Source organism: Micromys minutus, assembly GCF_963924665.1.
Source record: "Micromys minutus genome assembly, chromosome: 20".
NCBI lineage: Eukaryota > Metazoa > Chordata > Mammalia > Rodentia > Muridae > Micromys > Micromys minutus.
Window position 1 is genome coordinate 4,504,847 of NC_137955.1, and position 25,598 is coordinate 4,530,444.

General features: G+C 42.4%; 1 protein-coding gene across 1 annotated transcript in view; it reads right to left on the minus strand.

The window, feature by feature from the left end:
- The window catches only part of MAST4 (microtubule associated serine/threonine kinase family member 4), a gene marked incomplete at its 5' end in the record, with an annotated part of 555,822 nt that overhangs the window by 355,197 nt on the left and 175,027 nt on the right, over positions 1-25,598 (minus strand). Inside the window, one exon of the mRNA XM_080933665.1 lies at positions 18,586-18,710. Coding sequence (XP_080789791.1) covers positions 18,586-18,710 — 125 coding nt within the window. The remainder of the gene's footprint in view (positions 1-18,585; positions 18,711-25,598) is intronic.

Sequence of the window (25,598 nt, forward strand, 5' to 3'; positions counted from 1 at the left end):
AGTATCCCAGGCTGGTTTTAGATTCCCTGTGTAGTGGAGATGGCCTTAAACTTTGGATTCTCCTGCCTCCAGCTTCCATGTACTGTGACTTTAGCATGCACCCCTACATCTTTCTGAACAAAAAATATATTTGATTATTTGATTTATGGCTACAGATATTTGATATCATTTTATGCTCTTATTAGTGTGTATTAGTTAGACCTCATGATTTTTATTATGGAATTTTTATACATTCATATAACATATTTTGACACCCCCCCCCACACACACACACACTCCTAAAGACAGGCATGCATAACCTCCTATTACTTTAAGTTGAAACGCTCAAGAAATAAACAGCTGCATATACCACAGTGCCCTAGTAGCCCGCACGGGTTGTGGCTCAGGACCAGGCCAGGCTACCGCATATCACTGCAGCTATACCGCACACACGGGCTAGCAAGCAGTGCTTTGGAAATTACCATCCAAACCCTGGGGTTACACTTTAAAGCAATGCTTTTCACAGTAAAGCTCCTCTGGACTGAAGACAACTGAAAAGAGATTCCCAGCTCTGGCTAGGCAAATTAAAGACAGTGACAGGCACACCAGGGAAAGGACAGATTTCCCCTTGGTGGTTGCCTGCCTCACTTAAAATGCACCTGGAAACAAAAGAAAGGGCAAGGAAGATGTGTGTGTAGTAGAGACCCAGAAGACAGTCAAGGTTTTCCTGTGTCGCCTCTAGGCAGAGTGAGGTAGATGCTGCCATCTAGAGATGTCTAGGGATAAGGCTTTGATAGCAGTGTGGCTGACAGGGGAAACTGGATGGGGGTGGGAGTGGAGGGCCTGACCCTGAGGATGGCATTCTTTCAAGATGATTCTGCCTCACTTAAAGAAACAGCAACAACTCCACAGCTCCCACGAGTGCACGAATGTAAATTCCCTAGAAGAGAAAACCGGGGACTGAAAAACTAGAGAGGCAAGAAATCAAACAGAAGAGCTTTGTTTTGTTTTGTCCTCATGAGGAAAAGAAGAGGATGGGCAGCCATGACACAAAGTCACCAGGGACCAAAGGATCAGCACTCCGGAAACCACTGGGCTTCCAGAGTTATGAACTACACAAAAGGAAAATGAGGTGAGAGAGAAAGCCACAGGGAAGAATTAAAAGCAGATAGGCAAGAAAACAAGCCAATATAAAACCCAGCTGAAGAGCAGCATCGTGGGGAAAACAGGAGGCATAATGAAAAAGTATGTATTTGCTATCACAAGGTACCAAAGCTCACAGAAACATACAGGAACTCCTGTATGTTACAAAGGAGGCTAAAAGCGACTGTATATCTACACCATTTTCAGCCTTGCGTTTAAATAAAATTCTCAAAATTTATTAGAGTTTATCATATCGAAACAGAAATAGCTGAGTTGTAATTTTTTAAAATGGAAAAATGATATAATTATTTTAACCCTGGATTCCCCAAATAGCAAACTTGATCTAACATGCTGAGATGGGAAACTAAAGCAAGTTCAACCTGATCAAAGATTTGCTCTGATAACAGGTTCCCAATCTGTCGCTCTTAATGAGAAGCTTTCTGTGTGGATGGGGATCAGACTGTGGTCATCATCCCAGTGCCAGTGTACCACCTGCCAGCCACGTGGGACAGGTGACAAGCAACTTCAGCTGCATCTACTTCATTTCATATCAGATTGGTTTAAAATGCCAGATAAGCGGGGACGACTCAGTGACAGCCAAGCCCCTCCCTGTTCTCATGGGATGAGAAATCCAAGGGCTGTCAACATGATGGATGAGGGGAATTACTCCTGGTGGCTGTCAGGGCCCAACCCCCTCTGAGCAAGCCTTCTCATCAGCACTACAGCCCAGAGATGTTCTGAACAAGTCAGGATAGAGGTGTCTTAGACAGACAGCTCGCTGGGCCCCACAACGTGGAGATGCCTACCCTTTGCATGTCTGTGTTGGTTGGTTGTTGTAACACTGGATAGAAGTAAAGCTTCTGTAGAGAGTTTCCATCAGTAAAGTGAGTGTGACACTTGGTAGCATTTACAAGTTCCTAACTGTAAACTGCAAGGTAGCCTGATCTCTCCCTTCAGCAGAGCACAGAGAAGCCCACCCCTACCTACCCACCCCAGCAATGGACAAAAGAAACCCACAAGTCCAGCTCTGATTCCTGGAAATAGCCTCAGTCTATGGAGACAAACTCCTTTATTACCTAGTCTCTCAGCCTGGTATCAGCAGGAGTTAGTGAACACCAGGGAGTAGAAGTCACAAACACGGACGACCATTACACAAGCACAGCCCAGCACAATGCACAGCTTAGGAGGTAAACAGAAGATACAGGTCCCCTCCCACTGATACAGAGACTGAGGGCCTGGCTACATTAGAGCACTGCTGCTCAGTATTTTCACATGGGGAGTTTTTCCTCACGGACTCTCAGAGGCGATGATGACGATGTCATTTATAGGCTAGAGAAAGGGTCGAAGTAAGGAAGGTCTTTACAATACAAGTGGAAATAAATTCAAGTCTAAAAAGTCTGGGATCCCCTACTGACTACAGTAGGTACACGTGACAGGAGCCAACAGGAATGGGGTGACGTGTTATAAATACAGGAAGACATCCAAAAGAACGACAGCCAAGGTGCATACCTTTTATACCATTGGGGTTTAGTGTAGACGCTGGAGATCGGGGAGCTGTTGAAACACTATACTGGAGTAATTGATGGCCACTTGGAGGAAGAGTAAAATGTGGAAATGTTCTTTATCCCTTTAAAGGTTCATAAGTCCCTAAATACTAAAAACCAACCAGATAGATAAAAAAAAATTCTAAGAATCAAGAAAAAAATTTAAAAAACCCATTTTAAGTCTCACATGAAGCCAGAGGTCATTAGAAATGAATAGAAATAACCTAAGGAAACAAGCAAAAAGTTACAGAAAAGATAAATAACATTAAGAATAGAAAAAGAACCCAGCCTCCTGGTGGTGCATGCTGTTAATCCCAGCACTATGGAGGCAGAGGAAGACAGATCTCTGTGAGTTCGAGGCCTGCCCATCAAGTTTCAAGGTAGCCAGGGCTTAATATCCCAACTCAAACCAAATGAAACAAAGAATCAAAAAGTCCTCAAAATATAAGATGCTACCCAGAATATAGATTAGGTAAACTATTAAACACCCCACAGAATCACAAAATATTAAACTTAGTCATTCATGAAAAGAAGTTAAAACCTAGTACTATTATTTAAAAATGTGGATTTGTCAAAGTTCATGACAAATAAAATACTAAATTTGACAACTCTGGCCAACATTCAGAGAAGAAGAAGAAGAAGGTGAGTCTACCATGAACTTTACGAAACATAAAAACGAAGGAACTTACTCTGTGGAAGATAAAATTATTGTTCATAAGTACTTATCCATCCTACATCCTTGCCCTACCTATGTTTGACTGTAGGACCTGCTTTGGTCATTAGGCAAAATAACATCATGTCCACTCCAGGTCTGGTAGCCTTGTAAGAGTTGTCTAACTCTTACATATGATGAGTATGCACTGATCTGAACTGTCCTTCAACCAGGACCATAGAGTGGATGCACACACAGACATGACCAACCTGCAATATGGACAGCAGGCAGTTCGGGCCACAGGTACAGTCAGAGATACGAAGGCCTGCCCACAAGGAAATGACTTGCTCTCTCCAACATATGGCCAAGCGCTAGATGACAGACATTCCTAATTCACTTCACCGAGTTTGCCTTAATATGAAAGCCAAAAAAAGTGCAAGGTGTTATCATCATTTGCAAACATAGATGAAAATCCTAAACAAAATGCTTAATCTAACATAGATTTTTTCCCTCGATAATGTAAAATTAATGCCTTTTAGCATTTTTTCAAAAATGAAGCATTTAATAGCTTCACATAACTGTCTTTTTATACTGGGCATCAAACTCAAGGTCCTGAGCATACTTAACAGGTGTTCTACAACTGAGCCATACCTTCAGTCTAGAATTTGGCATATTAAAAAAAAAAAAAAAAAAAAGTAAACTGAAAGGAGGGATTCTCTCCATGGTAAAGAGCATTTACCATCATTGGTCTGAAGTGTTGAAGGTATTTTGTTTATGACAAAGACAAGGATGTGCTCTGCCACAGTTCCTGGTCAACTGAATCAAGCAGGCCATAATTAGGAAAGGGAGAAGAATCTATAAAGGCTGAAAAAGTAGAAGAGTAAAGATGCAACTTTTTGTGGGTTATCACTGCCCATGACTCTAAACCAAACCTACAGATGAGACTAGATGCTAGGAAGCTAAATTAATTTCAAACCAGCATCTAGAAGCTGACTACATCACCCTTTAGCTTTAGCAAATAGGGACATTATTGTAAGGGATAGTATTTAAAGTTCCCAAAGGCAAGCCTGACAAAGGGTATACACACTCTAGAAAAAAAAAAAAAAACTCATTGAAAACCACTAAAGAAGTCTTTGTTAATAGGGCAATATACTATGTTCTAGAATAGTAAGACTCAACATCATAAAAATGTCAATTTCCCTAAACTGATCTACAGATTTAATGCAATTTTAATCAAAATCTCAATCAGCATGCAGAATTTCATGAGTAAATTTATACAGAAAATAAAAGTGCCAGAAAGACCCACACTCTAAGGAGACACTGTAATGTAGGGGAACTTTCTTGAACAGTCATTAACTTGTCACGAGATCCTGGTCATTATAAAACAGTGTGACACAGCGAGAGACAGAGGGACCAGCCACAGGACAGACTACCGAAAAAGCCATGTGTGCTGAGAACTACACTGTGCACACCAGTAGCTGGCAGCATGTTTTGATATGATTTATTCCTGCATGGATGATGTGGTCAAGATGATCCACAGTCAAATTCACAAGTCCATGAGGGAAAGTGGCAATTCTCCAGCTTTATATAGCCAAGGAATGTCATCGCCAGCGTCCGGTTCGAAGCTCCCCAACCTCCAGCAGTTGCTTTGTTTTAAAGAATAGCTAGCAGATAAAGCAAGACAAAGAGCCTGTATAGTAAGGAAGGCGACTGTGGCAAATGCAGAAAAGTCAGATAGGACAGCAGTGATGTTAGAGGCAACAATCACAAGAGTTGAAAAGGATGGTGGAAAGGGCCTACGGTGATAAATCGCTATGTGTGGTTTCAGCTCACTAAGGATCTGGTTCTGGAAAAGGGATTGTTCCACTTACTTCAGACCAGGAATGTTTATGCCAATGTGTCCTCCAAGGCTCATTTTATGAGGATGGGCTGCCCCCAGAACCCTGTGACAGGGAGGAAAGAGAACAGCAGAACATTCAACAGTGAAAAACACTGACTTTGAAAACTGCTTGAAGGTGAAGCAGTTCCGACAGGGGTTACTGCAGTACGAGTTCAGCTATGGCAGGCTCATCCATGGCGAGAAAGCTCAACTGGGAATGACCTCCCAAGTGGCTTTCTGTTGGACGCTATAATGCCTGACTTGATGTCTTACTATCTATTATCACTTTCTACGAATTCTTTTACTTTGGTTTATATATACTTAATAAATTGATCCATTCTAAACAGAAAGGAGGGTTCTCATAGATCATCCTCTGAAGTGCAGGATAAAGGTAAGAAGACAAGGTCAGAGAAAACCACACTCCAGTCAGACCAGGAGTCCACGTCATTGAGAAGGGAAACTGTGAGTCACAGAGTTAGGCCTTGACAGGTAATGTGCTCGGCTGATTTATGTGGGTCACAGCTGGAGATTAAAAATCAGCCCCTCCCCCTGGACATGCACTCACCTGGAATTGCAAGGTGGACACTTACACTGGCTTTTCTCCTGGGGGGCAGGGATACTCCAAACTCCAAAACGCTGCAGAGACCCATACCCTGCATCCATACAGCTGTTAACCCTAAATCTTCAGAGCCATATTTAACACTCCATGCATACAAGAAGAGGTGAGGATTTAAAGTCAGCCACACAAATGCTGTATTTTAAAATCACCAGAGCAGAAGATAAATCAGGTACACCTTGTCCCATAAAGTTTGTTCCCAAAGAGCTGTAATTCTGTGGCTGGGCGCTCAAATACTTAGTTTAGTTATACGAAATTCCTATTAACATGTTTTATGTTCTGAGCCCATTTAATAGCTTGATTTTTTTTTTTCCAGCAGTTTGTTTATGCCTAGCATCCACGGACACTGAGAGAAACATGCTTTAAATAAAAATGAAATGCAAGAAAAATGGTGTTTTAAAGAAGGGAAATCAAATTAAAATCTAAATTGCAAATTGTGTAACATGTGTAAGAAAGCAAAGTAAGTTAGAATAGCAAAACCTGCTGAAAAGGGATGAGCTTAGAGGGCTATAAACCAGACGATACTATTAACTGCAATATGAAGGCTTATTTAAATGGGAAGGCCAAAACTGGGGATGTTCATAAGCAATGGTCTTGACTTCCATGCCGCACACACCAATATTTTTTACTTCCTTTTACGCAGCTAACCAATTAGACTTGTTTCCAAAGGACCAGTTTTATTTGCTGGGAATTATTTGTTATCTTAGCTATAAGCCTGTAGCTTTTCAAGCGATGAATGGATGTCTCACATCTGGAGAAGAAAAAAAGAAAAAGTGATGACAAGACACTTGAATACACGAGATTATGGAAGGGGGCGGCGTTCCATTTTAATTAACATAATTAGCTTTGAAGCAGCTCTCACAATAACGGCTGACACTCCTGGCGGCTTAGTGGAAGTTAATGACATGTGTAACAAAAATGTTTTTCTTTCCACTCAAATATGAAATTAAATACACCTCTTAAAAAGACTAGATGGGTTTGGTCTCACATGATTCAAACCTCTTTTCAATAATTAGGCTAGACTTGAGGAGGTTACAAACTTGGGTTGTCAGAATGGGCAGGTATGGGCTGAAACACAAAATCATATCACTGGACCAAGTTTCTAATTTTTAGTCTCCTTATTTATCGTTGCTAATTTCACACATTTTGTAAGTTGGTATTCATGCTGGAACTTGATGGACATGTACAAAGATAATGGCAAATATATTTCCTTCCAGGTATATAGATACCTTCAAGTCTTATCTCCCTCTTCAGCCACCCAAGGCCTCTTCAAGACTTGCAAACAAAATGGTTGCCACATGACAAACTCCTGCTCCACATCCATTCTAAGAGCCTCCAGCCAGTATCTTCTCTGACAGGTTGCAAGTGGAAAGGCTCAGATGTGTCAGAACATTTTGGATACTAACTGTAAGCATCTGGAAATCATTGGTTTACATTTTTCATTTATTGACTGTGTACAAAATATGTGTATATGTTCATAATGTGCATGTATGCCACAACACATATGTGGAGGTCTGGGGACAACTTGTGGCAGTCAGTTTTCTCCTATTATGTTAGCTTTAAGGGATCAAACTCATGGCTTTAGGCTTGGCAGCAAGTGACGTTATATGCTGAGCCATCTTGCAGGCCCATGAAAATCATTTTAAAATAATTCATATTTTAGGAATTTGGACTTAAAAATGTTTCATTGATGGGATAGGCCTGTAAAAATATTAAAGGCCCGAGAAGAATCCTCCTGTATCTGGGCAAGTAACAGCCAAGTCTTGCAAGGGGAAAAGAGATGATAATATTAGCAATATTTATGATAAAGAGATGTTACTGTTTCAAAGATCTAAATACACCGGCACCATGCAAATGTTATGCCAAATGTCAGTTCAAGAGACAGCAAGATAAAGGTCATAATCTTTTACTTAGACAAATAAGAGGTTTTAGGTAACACATTTTTGCTATCCATAATGAAAATAATGAATTTAGTTTGTTTTCTATTTTTTTTAACCTTTTTTTTTACTAGTCTGCTTTCTTTTTTTTAATGGAACCATCCCTTGGTGTTTTAGTTAATGTTGAAAATGTCACATTATCCATTCTCCATGGCTCCTGATCTCAAGCAAGCTTTAAGCCTTGCAGCTTACCCTGCAGAAACAAGGAAGACACCCAGCTCTCTGAAACAGATGTTAGAGAGGCAGATCTTTCCAGGACTTGCCTTATAAATGTATTTAACTGTAAACTTTAAGTTGCATGTAACAAAATAAAAACAAAATTCCTGGATGGTTGTAACTGTCAACAGTGTTTTTAAAATTTTTCCCTCTAATTTTTTGTTTTACGTGTATGGGGGGCTTTGCCTACGTGTAGGTCTGTGTTCCATGTGTGGGAAGTATCCACGGAAGCCAAAGAAGGTATTGGATCTCGAGGCTGAAGCGCTGTCGGGTGGAACCACCGGATGGGTGCTGGGAATTGCACTTGGGTCCTCGGAAAGAGCAGCCAATCTATTAACCACAGAACCATCTGTCCAGCCCGAGGACTGTGCCGTCATGTTCCAAGTGGATGGTTTTACATGTATGGCTTCACTTGATACACATATAATAGGTGCTTTTAACATTCCTCCTGTTGAGGAATGGAGGAGCGGACTCTTTGGTCAAGGTCAAATGTCTGGCAGGTGGTAAAATAGGATTCTAACCCAGCAAGCCAGGCCCTGGAACCCATGCTCTCAAACATCCCTCCTTCATTGTATTTATCCTGTGTGTGTGTGTGTGTGTGTGTGTGTGTGTGTGTGTGTGTGTGTGTGTGTTGGTGTTATTTTCAATGGCTCTGCACCTCATATTTGTGAGACGCGGCCTATCTCTGACCCTGGAACTTCCACTTTCAGCTAGGCCAGCCAGACAGTGAGCTGGAAACAACCCGCCTCTGCTGTCCGTGTCTCCAGAAGCCAGGGTCAACAGAGTGACAAGCATTGCTATGCTCAGCATTTAAAAATTAAATTCTAAATCTTGTGCTTTGAAAACATTACAGTTTAGATAAGGCCAGTGCCAAACACTGTCTCTCTGGGCGAGGGGAGAGGAGGTTACCCATGGTCTGGTCCAGCCATGATATTCTTCAATTGTAGGATTTGTTTCTAATAGCTAGGTCCTCATGTTTGTTTCTCATGACCTAACAAAAGCCACTGAAGTAAGGAGAGGTGGGGGTTTTATTGTTTTGTTTTTATTTGTTTGGTCATAGGTAAGGGATATAGTTCATCTTGAAAGGAATAGAACAGCAGCAAGTAGCTCCATCCCGGCCTGCGGGAGCCTGTGCCATGGCATATCCCTTCCATTCCGGCAGACCAGGAAGCCGAGAGAACTCAGGAGGAAATGAAGCCAGGTTGTAATTCTTGATACCTGCCCAGTAACATACACTTTAACAGCTAAGCTCTACCTCCTAGGTTCCTTAATTCCCAAAATAGGATCACCAACTGAAGGTCATGAGTTCAAACACAAGAGGAGCACATTTCACATTCAAAACATATAAGTCTTCAAATGATAATTAAAGTGTATGTAGAACAGCCAGGATAACAGTTCCATTTCCACCAGTTCATGTTCTTGCAAAAAAAGAATGACTGGAGGGATCTCTCTCTCTCTCTCTCTCTCTCTCTCTCTCTCTCTCTCTCTCTCCCTCTCTCCCCCTCTCTCCCCCTCTCTCTCTCCCCCCCCTCTCTCCCTCTCTCTCTCTCTCCCTCTCTCCCTCTCTCCCTCTCTCTCTCTCTCTCTCTCTCTTCCTCTCTCTCTCTCCCTCTCTCTCCCTCTCCCTCTCTCCCTCCCCCCCTCTCTCTCTCCCTCTCTCCCTCCCTTTCTCCCTCTCTCCCTCCCTCTCCCTCCCTCCCTCTCTCTCTCTCTCTCTCTCTCTCTCTCTCTCTCTCTCCCTCTCTCCCTCTCTCCCTCTCTCCCTCTCTCTCCCCTCTCTCTGTGTATTATATTGACCCATGACACTTTAGAGTCCAGGTATTATTTACTGAATATTGAATTTTACAGTGAAAACCGTGTAAGCACCTTCAGCTCTCCATCTGCTTAGGATATGCCAATGAAAGAGCAACTCAAGCTTTAGTGGAAGGTCATAAAAAGAAGGGTACAGATCCAAAAGAAGACAGATGAAGGACAGCAGGAACAGCTGAGGCTATGAAGACACAAACTGGAGAAGCATTAGGTCTTGGAACAAAGACCACCTCCGCAGTATGAGTTGTGAGGTCAGAGATACCAAAACTTAAAGGAGGAGGGGGAGGAGGATGACAATGAAGCTGATGTACTCTGACCAATAAGGAACACAAACTACTAAGGTGCGCTTTACCACACTGCTGTTCTTCACACGAAGGCAAATTAACACAGTGTCTGCTTACAAAGAAGAGACCTCTTTGGATACTGTTATTAACAAAACAGAATTAATTTCCTTTAGATGAAGATTCTTGGTGGGTATTTTACCGTAGTCTAAGCACTCTTTCCACCTTAGAGGCTTTCTAAATAAACACTAGATCAACAAGATGGTTGAAACCTCTCCAGCCACCTCAAAGGAACATCCTTCATCCTAAAAGGGATGCTGATGGCCGATATATTAAAGTCTCTAAGGACTTTAATAGTAGTTGTATAGTAGGGTCTCCATTAATAGCTAATTAAGTGAGATATGAACACAATGGGGAATATAGCCATTTGGGATCTAGTGCCAGGCTGATACTTCAAGCGCCTCAGACCAGAAATAGATAGAGTTACTGACTTTTCTCATTACACTAGCCAGACAAATGTTTGCAGAAAGATAACAAAGATGATGGTCATGTGGTGCACATCCTTAATCTAAACACTTAGGAGGCAGAGGCTGGTAGATCTCTGGGTTTGAGGCCAGTCTTCTCTACAGAGTGAGTTCCAGGACAACCAGGGCTATCTTGAGAGAACCTGTCTCAAAAACCAAAACAAAGCAACCACACAAAACAAAAAAGCCAAAACCAAACTAACCAACTTACAATAACAAGCAAAAACAAAAAGCAAAATATGGGAATAGATGGCTCTGTAGTTAAGGACATTTTCTGTTCCTCTAGAGGACACAAGTTCAGCTTCGGCCACCCACACACGTTCACAGTATTGGTGCTTATGTGCTTTGCTTCTCTCCACAATGGTAAGTCATTAAAAGAGGACAAGCATGTCTTGTTTTCAGCTACCATATAACGAGTGGGCACTGCTCCGTTCAGACTTTCTCAATTGCCCTTGATAACAGGAAGCCCACAGTTGGCTGGCCTCCCTAGGCACACCCACACATTGAGCTGCTCCAGAAGGTGTCCCCTGTCCTTCTGTGGAAGGACAGCATATGTGCTCGGTAGGAAATGCTTCTGAATCTTTTCAGAATGAACAGGAGAAAAGACTTAAGACTGGGAAGCTTTAAGTTGAGTTTTAATCTTGAAAATAACCTATCCTCAACAAATGGTGTTCTTCCTTCTGTCGTAAGCTGAATCAAAGCGCTCTTCCCATGAAGGGCCCTAATTATCCTCGGGCATCTAAGCACATTTAGCATAAGGGTACACACTAGAGAATCTTTGCAGGAGCAGTAGTTGGATCACAGTGAGGATTTTATAGTCCACGTTTAAGCTGATTTGTGATTTGCAGACTCGTGTTAAACTGGCTCCTCTGTGGATAGACCCAGGTGAGCCCATAATAAGATTTATCTTTGTGGATTAGGCCTGACCTATAATAATCTGCTCAGGGTCCCCTATTGCTTTTTCAGCAGTGAGTTATGAAAATTCATCCCTTCACTATAAACAGAACCTAGCTCAGAGGGTAATGACTGTGAGATGCATTGCTCTTGGAAAACAAGCACTCCTGAGACTCTGATTATAATGTCCACAGCTGAAGGCACTATTTCACAATTGAGATTACTACTTTCCAGATTGGAAAAAAAAATTTGAACCACGGAATAATGCCTTTAGCTACACACATTGTAATCACACACAGCAGCTCCTGGATCCCAGGAGCGATTCAGGTGACCGACAGCAGGTCTGGTAAGCTGACTTAGGGGAAGGTGGGGGAAAGGGGAAGGAAGGAAGGAAGGAAGGAAGGAAAGAAGGAAGGAAGGAAGGAAAGAAGGAAGGACTGAAAACACTTATTTTCTACTTGCTACATAGTTATATTGACTTTGTTAAGTGCATATATTTAAAAGAATAATTGTGTTTTGTTAAACCAGGCAGAAATTTTTTCTTTTATTTTTTGGAGAACATACTGTTGATGGGAACATATGTAATGCACTTTAGTACATAAACAATATGAAAACAGACAAACCATGATTCTATCTGTTCTGCCCTAAAAATCTTCCTGTGAACAAAGACTTATGCAGTGATCGCAGGAAATGCTTGGAAATAATGTGAACAAGACAATGATGAAGCCATGCTTTGGGATGTTAATGCAGCCTTTAAACCGAGCCATAATGGCTAAGGAGACATGCTAATGCAGGGATGTAATCCATAACTTTTGTTAAGCAATTTATCCACGAGCATTCAAGCCACTCCTTCATCAATATTTAATAGGCACTCTCTTGGAGTTCAGTAATTAGACTTCAGATCAGGTTTTTGTTTTTGAACTATAAGGCTAATGAAGTACTCATATGATATTAAATGACTGTAAATAAAGGACTGCACCCTAAGTTGTGGGCAGCCTCTCTTGACATTATGAATGAAGAAAATCATATACAGATACATTCCTGTACATGTGTAGTGAATTGCCCTCCTCACAATGCATTTTCGAAAATGTAAAAGATGAATATTCATTAAGGCTCTAGGAATATATTACAGTTTAAATAGTTTGGTTTTAATATTTATAGCACATCATGAAATATAATTTTTCCATTAAGGAAAATGGATATGATATAAAAAGATAATCACCAAAGAAACAGAATTTTACCACTTAACCAAAAGCTTGAAACTGAAGGAGCCTCCCTTGTTTAAAAATGTTCAGTTACCTGGAAAGCTCTCTGTTTTAAAATTTTGAATTGCACACAGTTGAAAAACAAGCAATGAGATAATCCAGCAGCACAGGAGAGAAGGGCCATACCTCATGATCCAGAGGATGTGTTTGCCTTCGGTCTTTCTGATAGTGCCCCTCCAGCTAAGCCTAGTCCACAGCCTAACCTCCACATTCTCCTCAGCGGCCCCAGGAGCATGGAAAGGGGAAGATTTCTTGAGTAACAGGCACAATACATAGCTCTGCCCAAGAGGCTACTCATTTAATCCTTAAAATAACTGTATAGAGATAACACAATGCTGAGCCCCGTTCCACAAATGGAAAAGCCAAGGTCCACACCAATCTACACAGAGCTAATGTAAGGTAGACTCTGGAGCTGACCTAGGACATGCACACAGCTCTACTCTCCCCTAATCTCATTCCAAACGGACAATTACAGCTTAATTCCTGAATTATATTCACTAGTAGCTTCTCTCTGGCTTGAGAGTGATGCCTGAGCTGGCTGACACAGCACACACCACCACACAGTGGCCTAAAAACAGTAAGCACATCAGAGTCAGTTCCGGGCACAGAAATGCACAACACAGGGACTTTTCTGTCGCATTCTGCAGGCTCTCTGAGCTCCCACGATGAGTCTTGCACTATTCCCAGTACCAGGGACTTAGACAACACTATCCTTACCTTCATGACAGCTATGTCAGAGCAATAGAGGACACAGAGCCACTTCCCTTGTTCATAGGGCTTACAAGCATTCAACCAACTACAGACAAATACATGTCCACACTGGACACGATTTTCTTGCTGTCATTCCTGAGGATGTGTAGTGTATTTACAGAGCACTGACAATGCATTAGGTACTATAACTGAGGTGAGTTATAGCATATGGGGGTAGCCATAGGATCTATGCAAATAACATGCTGGTTTTCCATAAACAATGCAAGCACCCCCAGGGGTTCCCCATCCCAGGGACACTGAGTGATAGCTACAAATAAATTATCACAATACTGCGTATTTTGAAAGTGGTAAAGCTAGGGAGTAAGATGGAGGCTGTGGGGTATATATCCCTTGCAAAATAGGGAACAGCTTCACAGAGCTGGTGAAGAAAGGCCTTGATGGGAAGGAATGTGAGCGGGGCCTTTAGACTAATACAATAGATGAAGCAGGCATTCAGGACAAATACACCTGGAGAGATTTATAGGCACCTAATTTTCAAAGTCCCTCCCCCATTCGTTACAGCAAAGTGCAAAAGCAGCAAATGTTTCTTATGATTGGCCGCATCCACCATTTCTGAACGTCACTCATCAACGCTGATAACCGTATTTTCCAGCCAAGAAATAAGCCAGCACTGGTCCTGCCTCTGCCTCCTGAAATCTTCATCTCTCCTGCCAGAAAAAAAGAAGCATCTGTACAAATCCCCAGCTCCTGACAACGATGACGTCTTTGATAAACTACCCATGTGTGTGAGCAGGGACAGAAAGATGGAGACAGCAAGTGGGAAAATGAGTTTTCCTCCTTCAGATTAATGTATATGAAGTATGCATCTGACACTTCATCAGCACTCCCGGCTGGGGTCCCAGCGGGCGGACACTGGCTGAGCATGTACTCTGCCAGCCACCAGGCTACTTAGGATGACTTGGCAACATGCCATTTATCTGAAATACCCAAAGTGTCTGGGAGAGAGAACACAGCTACATTTAGCATTGCCAAGGAAAACTAGATACTTCGGGCTAGGAATTAATCTCCTCCTTGAAAAGGCAGTTAGCAGTACCTTCCGGTGTGTCACCAGCTTTTAACTCACTGAAGGGCATGCATTCACTAGAATTCATACCCACCAAATAGTAAGGCCTTCATTAATATCCTACTAGCATACTCCCAGGCAGAAGGTCCACACTGAAATGTGGGTGTCTCCTTGGAAAAGGATTTTGTCATATCAAAGGTAACACTGTCACTGGAACACAGCTACTGATTCTCCTATATTTAGATGAAGAAATACCTCTTTAACTTTGGGACTAGAAAAAAAATCAATGAGACATTTAAACCATCGAGACTACATAGCTACGTGAAAACAGATTAATGAACATCCCTTGATTGTGGACAATGAGAATATTCACAATTCTGCCATAGTCTTTGGACTGGCTGACATGGATTGAGTGGGATTTGGCCTGTTCTATGAATTTTCAAGCTCACTACCAGGCTACGAAGGTAAGATATGCCCCAAACAACAGAACTGGGTCGGTTTAGATGGATGGTATTATTACGCTACCAATCAGAGCACACTGTCATATGGTCACTTCACCAGGAGGCTCTGTCACTTTTCTATGTATAATTATTCATTATTATTATTTGTCAAGTGCCCCCTGCATGGAAAACACCGTGCTAAGGGAAAGAGGGAACAAGAAATCGAGTCATCTACTAAGTCTGCCCTCGAGGAGCTTAGAATGTCAACGTGTACAGAGTTCGAGCATTCAAAGGTATACTGTGACCAATGTTAAGTGCGTTGACGACACTAGCTCACAGCTCTAAGGGGATCCCAGAAATAAGGCCAGAGGCCAGGAAGGGAGCATCAGTCAGTGACGCATGTTCTACTGCCCAGAGCAACTCCACAAACTCAGCTTGCTTGGAAGAGGATTAAAGAGAGAAAGGGAAAGGAGAGAGGAAAGGACACTAACAGCTGTCCAGTTCTACCCCACAGCTCCATTTTCTAGTCAACCTGTTACTTTTCATCAACAAAAATAATTTAAACCTAACCCGCTCCAAACATGACAGAAACATAAAACAGGCCAAACTTTAAGATCTTGATAGCTGTGTCGTCCCGGAAATGAGCACTGGAAACAAAGATGGGAGAGTACCACAGTGACAGACTGAGGGACGTGTCTCGGCTTATTGCAATAGAACAGGGAAGTCAAGATGGTGCAGTGGTTTGAATATGTTTGACCCATGGAGGGGCACTATTTGGAGGTGTGGCCTTGTTGAAGAAAGCATGTTACTGTGGGCATGGGCTTTAAGACTCTTGTCCTAGCTGCCTGGAAGCCAGTCTTCTCTTAGTGGCCTTCAGATGAAGATAAAGAACTCTCAGCTCCTCCTGCACCATGCCTGCCTGGATGCTGCCATGCTCCCACCTTGATGATAATGGACTGAACCCCTGAACCTGTAAGCCAGCCCCAATTAAATGTTGTCATTATAAGAGCTGCTTTGGTCATGGTGTCTGTTCACAGCAGTCAACCCTAACTAACACAGACAGAGCTCTGCCTAGCAGGACACCTTGAGAACCCCAGCAATAAATGGCCCAAGTACATCCTGGCCTCTGTGTCTGAATTTAGCCACAGTTCAGCTACCACATCTTGAAGCTTCATAAAGCTAATGGGTAGATCAGCTAATAATTTATAGGATTCTTTGTTAGAAGTGTTATCTGGCACGTTTTAGGGGGTATTCTTCTTGAGTTCTACATTAACATTTCTAATTTTTGTATACTATTCCAAAATATGTTAGGTTGTTTGGCATGCATTTTAGAAATGAAAAGGTCGCATGTGAGCGCCCATATTAGGGAGTGAAAGAGAACTCACAGCAGAGTCACTTTTGTCAGATGATTTACTTGCCAACAAGCATATCCATGATATTGCTGTTCAAGTATAGGGGTTGCAGCATTTGAATCACGCTGTCAAAAATGATGAAGTGTCAAGTGTTTTTGTCTTAGAAGGTAAATGCTCTCAGAAAAAGAAGCTTTTAACAAATTCCCCAAGGAAAACAACTCAGCATGGGGTAGGAGGGATGCTGAAGGAGGAGAGCCCATGCAACCCACAACCACTTGAGTTTCTTCTTTGGAGATTTTTATTCCATGCATTCAGATTGTTAGTTTTTCTGAAAAAAGGGTCAAAAAGTTTCAGAGTTGAAATGGGCTTCCCTGATTGTTTTAACATGTCTTTGCATGCAGTTGCGGATAAGGTCCTAAATTTGGGACTTACCCTGTTTACATATCTGCTTACTGTCAAGGTAGGACTTGAGGACAGACCTAAATCAAATCTCCACAAACTGTATTCTGCCTAAATATCCAATGTAGTTTATCACCAGTGTATAAAATTTATCACCAGTGTATAAAACACCATAACGCACAGATTTATATATACTATTTCATTTTTTCATTAAGAGATATTTAAAGATCTATCACCATGTCCTGTAATTTTACCATTAACCCAAAAGTAACTTGTCTTTTTGTCTTGGCACTTGGTTTCATGGGTTTGTTTTTGTTCGTTTGGGTGCAGAAAAGTAAACCCTGGGCCTCACACATGCTAAGGAAGCACTCTGTCCATATCTGAAGACCAAGTTGTAAAGACTTGGAACGGGAGTGAGAGTGGAGCCCAATAAGGAGTTGGGAAGAGGCTCAGTACATACAGTGACTGTGACGGAAACATGAGAACCGGTGTTTGAACCTCAGAAGCCAGCATGGCAGCTGACTATAATCCCAGCACTGGCAAGGCAGAACCAGAGTTCCTGGGCAAGGTGGCCAGCAGAATTAACACACTCCAGATTCAGCAGAAGGCTGACTAATAAAGTGGCGAGTGAGCAAGGAAGACAATGATTCAAGCTTGGGCCTCCGAGCTTGCACGTGTGCGTGCGTGTACGAGCACACACACACAGAGAACCACATTTATGAAAGATATCCAGCAAGAAACAAAATTCTAGTTAGCATAATGGTTAAAAATCAAGGTTACACTGGGAAAGGAAGAAGTCCAAGTCTGTGCTAGTAACAGAAACACAGATATGTTCCGGCTTAGTAAGTATGGAACGGCTAGTACTGGAAGGTTATTGTGTTTCCTGTACAGGAAATCAAAACCAAGACTTCCCACATGCTACGCTACATTTTAAATCAACATAAAAAAATGATCTTTCCAAGAACCACCCACAGATGCTGAAGAGAAGGGAAATTTTTGGTAAGAAGATGTTTGCATAGTCTACACCACCTGCTGAGTCTACACCACCTCACCAGATTGTTCTTACACCTCAAGAGCCAAAGTCAGGAGGAAAGGCTGCAGAAGAACCAGGCAGCGCCTTGACTGGACAGGCGGTGGAAAGTAACATCGGAGGGACATCGTGCAGCTGTAAGAACATGTTCTGAGGACACGCCGTTTCTCAGTCTGGAAGGAATGTGCACACTGGAGTCTCCATATGGGAAGACAGCCGACAAGAACTATACAAAACATGGCCTATGGATTTCTTTCCTCCATGTTGATGTCGGCAAAGATGAAGCAAGGGTACGGGAGTGCACTGGATCAAAGGACAGCAAGGAGAGAGGCGCCAAAAGGGACATGGTTGGGTCCACCGGAAAACTGAAGCAGATCACCACGGGCTTTATCCCTGAGAAAATTATTCAGCTGACAATTACAAAAGCATGGGGTGTGACAGACACACGTCTTACATCGGTCACTCAAGAACTGTGCAGCGCACATAACTATATGGGCATACCACACACACACACCCCCCCCCACACACACAACAATGTCAAGCGAGTTGGACAAGGTGTTAGTTAATGGGATCTAAATACGAAACAGACTGCAGCTGTCTGTGTTTCTCTTACTCACTGGTTTTACCATAGCCTTCCGTTTTTTAGAAACCTTTTTGTTTTTAAAGGCTAGAAACATTTTCACTTCCTGGGGATGGGAGACATGGAGCCAGTTAGAAATATTTCACATTTGGGGGTGTCCAGGAAGAAATCGGCACAGAGAAAGCCAGGCATGACCAAGTCCAACCTGTGGTTGGCTTGACCGCAGACAGACAATGGCCAGGGCAAGTCTGACCACACACAAAATACTCACCAAACTGGCTGTGAGCGAAGGAGCGGACTGGCCGAGGGCCTGGCTGCGCATACGCACAAGGTTGGACGTCTCCGCGGAGGCAGGCCACGCCTGTCCTGCTACCGGGTTCGGAAGGAGGTACCTCCCTGTTAGAAGTAGAAAAGAAAGCAGAGAAAGTGAGAGGCAGGACACCGGCGTAGTTTTGTAGACACAGCGGAGAATTCCAAGCCATCTTTTTTCTACATTCCTCTGGCATGCTCAGTAGCTATGCTGACTAGCAACGGTTGGAGAAAAATGTTTTGAAGTCAGGAGACACCATGGTGTGTTGTGGCCCTGATTTTCCACTGAAACCCAAGCAAATCACTTCACCTGCTAGGTGTGGGGGCTTTGTCTTGTTAGGGTAAAGTGTTGTTTTATTTCCTGCCTATTCCACGAGAATGTCTTAGGAATGCATGAAAATACATGAGGTGCTCTCGGCAGTATACAAATAGATGGGGTTTGTGTATGATGCTATTTGAAGCCAATCTAATAGAAAAGCATTGCAAAAATGAGCTAGAATGGCTACAAAGTGGACGTCACGACCAACAAAAGAAGAGGCGGCATTCTCTCAAGGTGAGACGGGCTGTTGTCCCTCTCTGCAGCTTTTCTCTGTAATGTGCAGGTGGCTGGCCAGCCCTGCTCATCAGGTACAGATGGTATCCATCTGTATACATCAGAACATTAGGGTCACTCTGGTTCACTGTGTAACTTCTGTCAACCTTGAACTCACACATACACGCACACACAGTCATACACACACAATCATAACCCACACACATGTACACACATTCACAGAGTACACACATGTGTACACATATATATTCACACACACACACACACACACACACACACACACACACACACACACACACACACACAGGCTTTTAGAAGTCAATTACCTGATTAGATCCACACTGCAGTTTCCTCTGAACACAAACTAGGCTCCTATCAACACAGGGAGTTTGGTTTCTTTCCCTCGGAAAAGTGAGAATGCTTGCAGCTATCAACACTGCAACAACGCTGAATGAACAGTGACTGGGCTTATCCGCTTTGCCTTAGCCTTAGAGCAGTGACTGGACTGTTACTGACTGCATAGGGAAAAGAAGAGTGCACACTTCCTCGCCAGAAACATGAACAATAAAGAGACTCCTGTGTGGAGACTCCATCAGGATTTGTGGTGCACACAGCTGCTCACCCTGTATCGGGAGAGACACATGCTCCCCCCCTTAAGCATACACTCAACAAGCATGTCTGACTAGATGAAGACTGTGACATATTACATAGTTTATCGACATGGTGCATGCAGATCACAGGCACCGTAGAAGCTAGGAGGATCTAATGCTTAAAAAAAGTGCTTTCAAAATTTTACATTTTAATTACAGAAGGAAAAATGGTTTCTTACTTTGCAAAAGTGATCATTTCCTCATTGCATAGTGTAAGTACAGAAGCTACAGATGAAGCCTACTGTCCTGACTTTGGCCTGGATCTAAAGGACACGGGGAAAGGAACTTAGTTACCCTCTCTTGGCATTGGTTTCTCTGGCTCCAAAATGGACCCCGCTACAACCAACCACGTAGTTACAGAGGGAACTGGCTATAGGATTAAGCAGTTCAATAGGAAAGCATTTTTAGGTTTTTCTTATCATTCCAAACTAGAAAATGTACATATGCAGAAACAAACTCACCTCCAGAGGACATGCACATGTCTTTCCTTCACACCTTCTATCAAATATACTTTCCTGAAAATTCAGAATCACACTGATTTTTGTCAGTTGCTCCTCATCAGCTCCACACAATAGAATATGACATTTTAAAGCATTTGTTTATTATTATTGTGTGTGAGAGTACAGGTACATGCCAATCACAGCGTGTGCCATAGTCAGAGGACATCTACAATGGAGTCATTCTCTTCTCCCATCTTTCTGTAGGCTCTGGGTCTTGAACTCAGGTCACTAGACTTCCACAGAAAGCACTTTATCCACAGAGTAATTTTGCTGGTCCTGGAACATGACTCTTCCCAACTATGAACTGGAAGATGAAGGCTGCCAATGTAAACCAGCATATAATTCATTATCTCTATGGGTCTGATCAGTTTTGTGGAGGAATGTGACATTTAAATTCTGAACTGTGGAATTTGAATTGTTTTCTTGCCTTATCTTGAAATGTGACACACCTACCCCGTGAGCAGAGCAGAGCATCAGTCAGAAAGAGCAGGAAAGCCACAGACTGTATTTAGGAAAACAGCATTTAGACAGTATGAAAACATGGTTTCTTTATAACACAGACATAACTCTGTCTGAAGGATATGACGTTTAGAATATATCATCTGAGTAATCTAAATGAGAGGCTTGCAGGGCTAGAGGTGTTGAATTATTTCCTGTACCTGTGTCATCTTTCCCTTCATGTTTGGAGAGAGAAGCTGTCGAAGCCAAGGAGTACCAGACATCAAGGCTAATGTGACATAGGGAATCCCTACTGCCCCAAAAATATGCTTTTTAAAATATAAATATAAACCCAATTGTCAACAACAGAAAGGTATTTTAGTTCATTTAAAAAATCTACATATTAGCTTTTCTTTTTTTCCTTTAGTAGAAAGAAATTATTAAATTGTGTTACTAAGATTCCCAGATACAGAAAACAGGGTTATTCATATGCATACTCACAGTTCCTGAAAAATAAGGACAGCCCTTGATACAAATTCAGTAATTGCTGGTTGGCTAATACAACTATACAATGTATATACTATATATTACACTCTATATTCTATATAAAAACTGCACTATCGAGGTAACATCTGAGCTGGTCTAAACAGGAAGAATGATGGGAGAATGAAGTGGTGTAGCAACTACTCCAACAAGGCTTTGGTACAGCCCAGACTTTGCAGCATCCTCTCAGCCTTCTGAGTAGAGGCTCTCACTTTCCCCATCGATACAGGTAAGTTGTGTAGATAGGCAAGGGCTCACAGCCAAGGAAGCAAGCAGCCAAAACACTGCTCTGCTCCCTAAGCCCCAATCCTAGTGAAAAAAAAAATTACCACATATGCTGCGGTGAAAATATAAGCTGTACATCAAGAAATGATAAATTCTATTTCTAAAAAAGTGTAAGTGGTGTGTGTGTGTGTGTGTGTGTGTGTGTGTGTGTGTGTGTGTGTGTGTGACCCTGAAAACTGGGAACACAATTATTTAGACCAAAAGCTTGGCATCAAACAAACCTGGCTTCAAGTCCAGTTCTTATAGCTGTGTGTCAGAGAACTTGCTCAGGTCACACTAGCACAAAGCCTGGCTCTCTGCACCACTGTGGTGATAAAATACCCTATGTTTGCTGTGTTCTGAACCGGGTTACTTAAGCAGAAGGTTCAATACTGAGTAATGTTAAAATGAGTTAGCATTTCCCCATGGAAATAGCAAAATCAGAATTTTCTCTGGAGGAGGGAATGGGAGCAAGCAGGCAGGGCACAGGGAAGTGCATGCTAGGCCTGAATCTTTTCATATTTCATCTCCAGTGCTGAGGATCAAACCACGATCTTGTGGATTCACATAAATTTCCTGTCATTAAGTTCTATCTCAGGTCCCAATATTTTATTATTTTAAACTTACCTGCAGGGCATGTGGCAGGGATGGCTCAGTAGGTAAAGGTCTTGCTTCGGAAGCCTGACAACCTGAGTTTGGTCCCCACATAAAGGTGGGAGAAGGAAAGTCACTCCACAGCTACACTCTGACCTCCTCATGTGCACGGTGGTGTGTGAGCAAAGGAACCCCAAGCACCTTCCTCCTAAGCCTCCACATGGCAGATGCTAAGTGATTGATGATGTCACAAGGGTTGCAGATGAGGAAGTCCCGAGTCAGGAAGAGATCTGATGGGCAATAAGAGCAATGGAACCACGAGGAGCCATGCATCATAGCCAACAGCTCGTGGCTAATCCTCAGAACAAGGGTGCCAATCTGACCTCAGCTCTCTAGGTTGAGGGGCAGCAAGACTCTGGACAGAACCCAGAAACAGCCGAAGGAATGCAAGAAGGGAGCAAAGCCAGGGCCCTTTGGTCACTCATGCTGACTTCCTTTGGAAAATCTGCCTTTTGTTCAAGCTCTCAGGACTCTTAAGTAAGGAGAGGCCTCTGGTAGTAAGACCCAAGTGTTAGCTTGGTTTTCGCTGATATTACTATTAAAGTTAATTCTGTGTCTTATTAACCACACTCATACATAGATTCTACCTCATTAAAAAGAACAAAGGTGTGCCTTCAGTTCCTTTGCTACTTCAGCTGAGCTTAACCCATCAGATGACACATTAAATCTAAGTGACCAGTCACTGTCCTTGCACGTGTCTTAGACTCTCTTTAAACCTAACAGGATGTAAAGAACACTGGCAGCTAGGTAAGTAACGACCTAAAGGTCAGGTTGTTGAGTCTCATCACTGAATGCCAACAGATTCTTTTCTTCATGCCACAGCCTTCCCCAAACCCCAGGCTCCTCATTTGTAAAGCGGAGGAAGACAAACAGGGTCGATGTAAATCGGAATGAGAAAATATACTATAGAGTTCAACACACAATCAAATCAGCTTCAAGTGTAATGTCTACAAGGAGGTTGTAATGAGCAAAGCAAAAATAAACATGCTAAGATTCTAGGAAAATTAATTACTAAGTACACAGACATGTATACACTGAGATGTTTATATATCACGTAACAGGTTAGATCCCAGATGTCATTATTCTTTCATAGGTCTTATCCTAAAGAATCATCCAAATGCTACAAATTAAAGGGTCTGGTAACACAGCACATGGGATACATCTTTTCTGCCTGGACCCCCATTAGTGTTAATAGGGGAAGGAGCTCAGCAGATGGGTCTAAGGCAATCATTAGACGGCACCAGCACAGTGCCGTAGCTGGTAGTGATCACATCAAAGTTTATATAAATTTACTTTCTGATGACTACCAAGGGCTTCTAAAAAGTGTGTTGCTGTTACATTCATGCATCATTTGCTGCCTACAATTTAAGAAAATTAGCATCTGTCAACAGCATTGTTCGGCTGCACAGGGTGGAAATTAATGGATAATACCATTTCTAATGTGTTGTATGAGAGGTGAGCTTGCTTAGCAATCTGGCTGCTCATTTTAATTCCAAATGGAGCTTCTTGTCACAACTGGAACCTTGGTGAGCACCATGTTCTTTGAAAACATGTTTCTAAAACCCCACCAGGTTCATTAAAACTCTCCTTAAACATACTCTACTGACCAAACCAGAAACATGGAGGTACAAATCCTAAGTCTGCATTAAAGTAGAAATCAGTTGCCAAGATCGATACTAGAACCTACCACATCTGGGCCATTTGGACTACTGGCAGTGGACACTACTTAACAGAGAGAGCAGGAACCCTGCCTTCACCATAGTTACACAGCAACGCAAGTCTTACTGAACATAGACGCAAACCCTGTTCTGGTTCTACCCAAGAACATGCTAGCCTCTCTTGGAATATGCTTTCTTTTGTTACTACCCTAAATTCCAAGACAATGTGAAGCCAGCAACTTTATGGATGCATGCTTTCAGGCCTGAGACACGAGCTTCCAAACCACCACACAGGTGGAACTCTGAAACAGGAAAACACTAAGTCAGCAATAATTGTCAGCAGAATGGCCATATAAAGAATTAAATATAGCCTCTAGAGATCTCCTTTATCATCGGGGAATCATGGTACCTGACTAGATTTGAAAACTCCCATTAAAAATGTTCCATATCACCTGAAGGCCTCGTAGATTTAGCCATCAGTCTACAGCCTTACCTTTGGGGTTATTTCTTTTGAATTATAACAGGGATATCAAAGGAAAGGAAAGATTGAAAGACCACATTTACAAAGCGCTGCTTCAGTCTGGTACTCCAATATACTTGAGAGCATTGAAAAAAAAGAAGGTTTTTACCTCTTTCTAAGACAGCAACCAAGAAGCTATCTAGCATGGCCAATGTCTTGCTATTTCTTGGTGGGTTTTGGGGACACAGGAGGTATATTAGGTGTATAGAGAGAATGAGGAACCATCACAGAGCTTAGGAGATAAGAACAAAGCATGAAAGCTGAGATGGTATTTGTCCTGAGCAGACAAATGTGGCCAAGTTATTTTTTGGGGGGATATCTTTCAGCCAGTTCTCCCAGTATTAAAAGGAGCAGCCATATTGCTAAGCAAGCTCACCTCTCATACAACACACTGGAAATGGTATTACAGAACATAAGTTCACAGGTTTTTGGATAGCAGCCTGTTTGTTAGTCCCTTTAGCATCCCCCGAAGCCTCGTACTCACCGCCACACTGGAAAAACCCACAGTCCCACCATCAACCCTCCATGTCGCCAGTAAAATGTCCCCTTCCTAACAACTCTTTAGAGACATCTACAAAGGATGTAAAAGGGAGGGTTCAAACAGGTGCACATCCATCTTCCACACAGCACTCATCCTATGGGCTGAAAGAAGCCACACATCCGCGATGAGTAAAGCTGATCGACGCAATGGAATATTGGCCTATAAATGGAATCAATCCTGACACTTGCTATGACGCTGATGAAGCACAAAGACGCCATGCTAGACTAAATAAGCTACACGTTATACGGCTCCCTTCCCATGAAGTACCTGGGACCGTCAGTCACTAAGACTGCAGCGATGGCTTCGGGGCTTAGGGGAGGAAAGGGAAGCCTTCACATAATGCATGTAGAGTTTCACCGTGGGAGGGTAAAATTGTTCCCGAGACGGAGAGTGAGAGTGGCTGTATAATGCTGTAAGTGTGTTTAATGTGACTAAACCAAGCACTTACAACGTTTAGAACGTTAAAGTGTATTATGACTCACTACAATCTCCTCTGCTTAAATCCCTTCTCTTCTGGGAAAAAGAAAAAACCGTCGGCTACACAATTTGAATCTACCCCCCCATTGCAAATTATACTTAATAACCCATACCTTTCCCATCACAAGCAGGGAAAGTGAACTTTTAAAGTGTTCTCCAAACTTCAGACACGAGGGA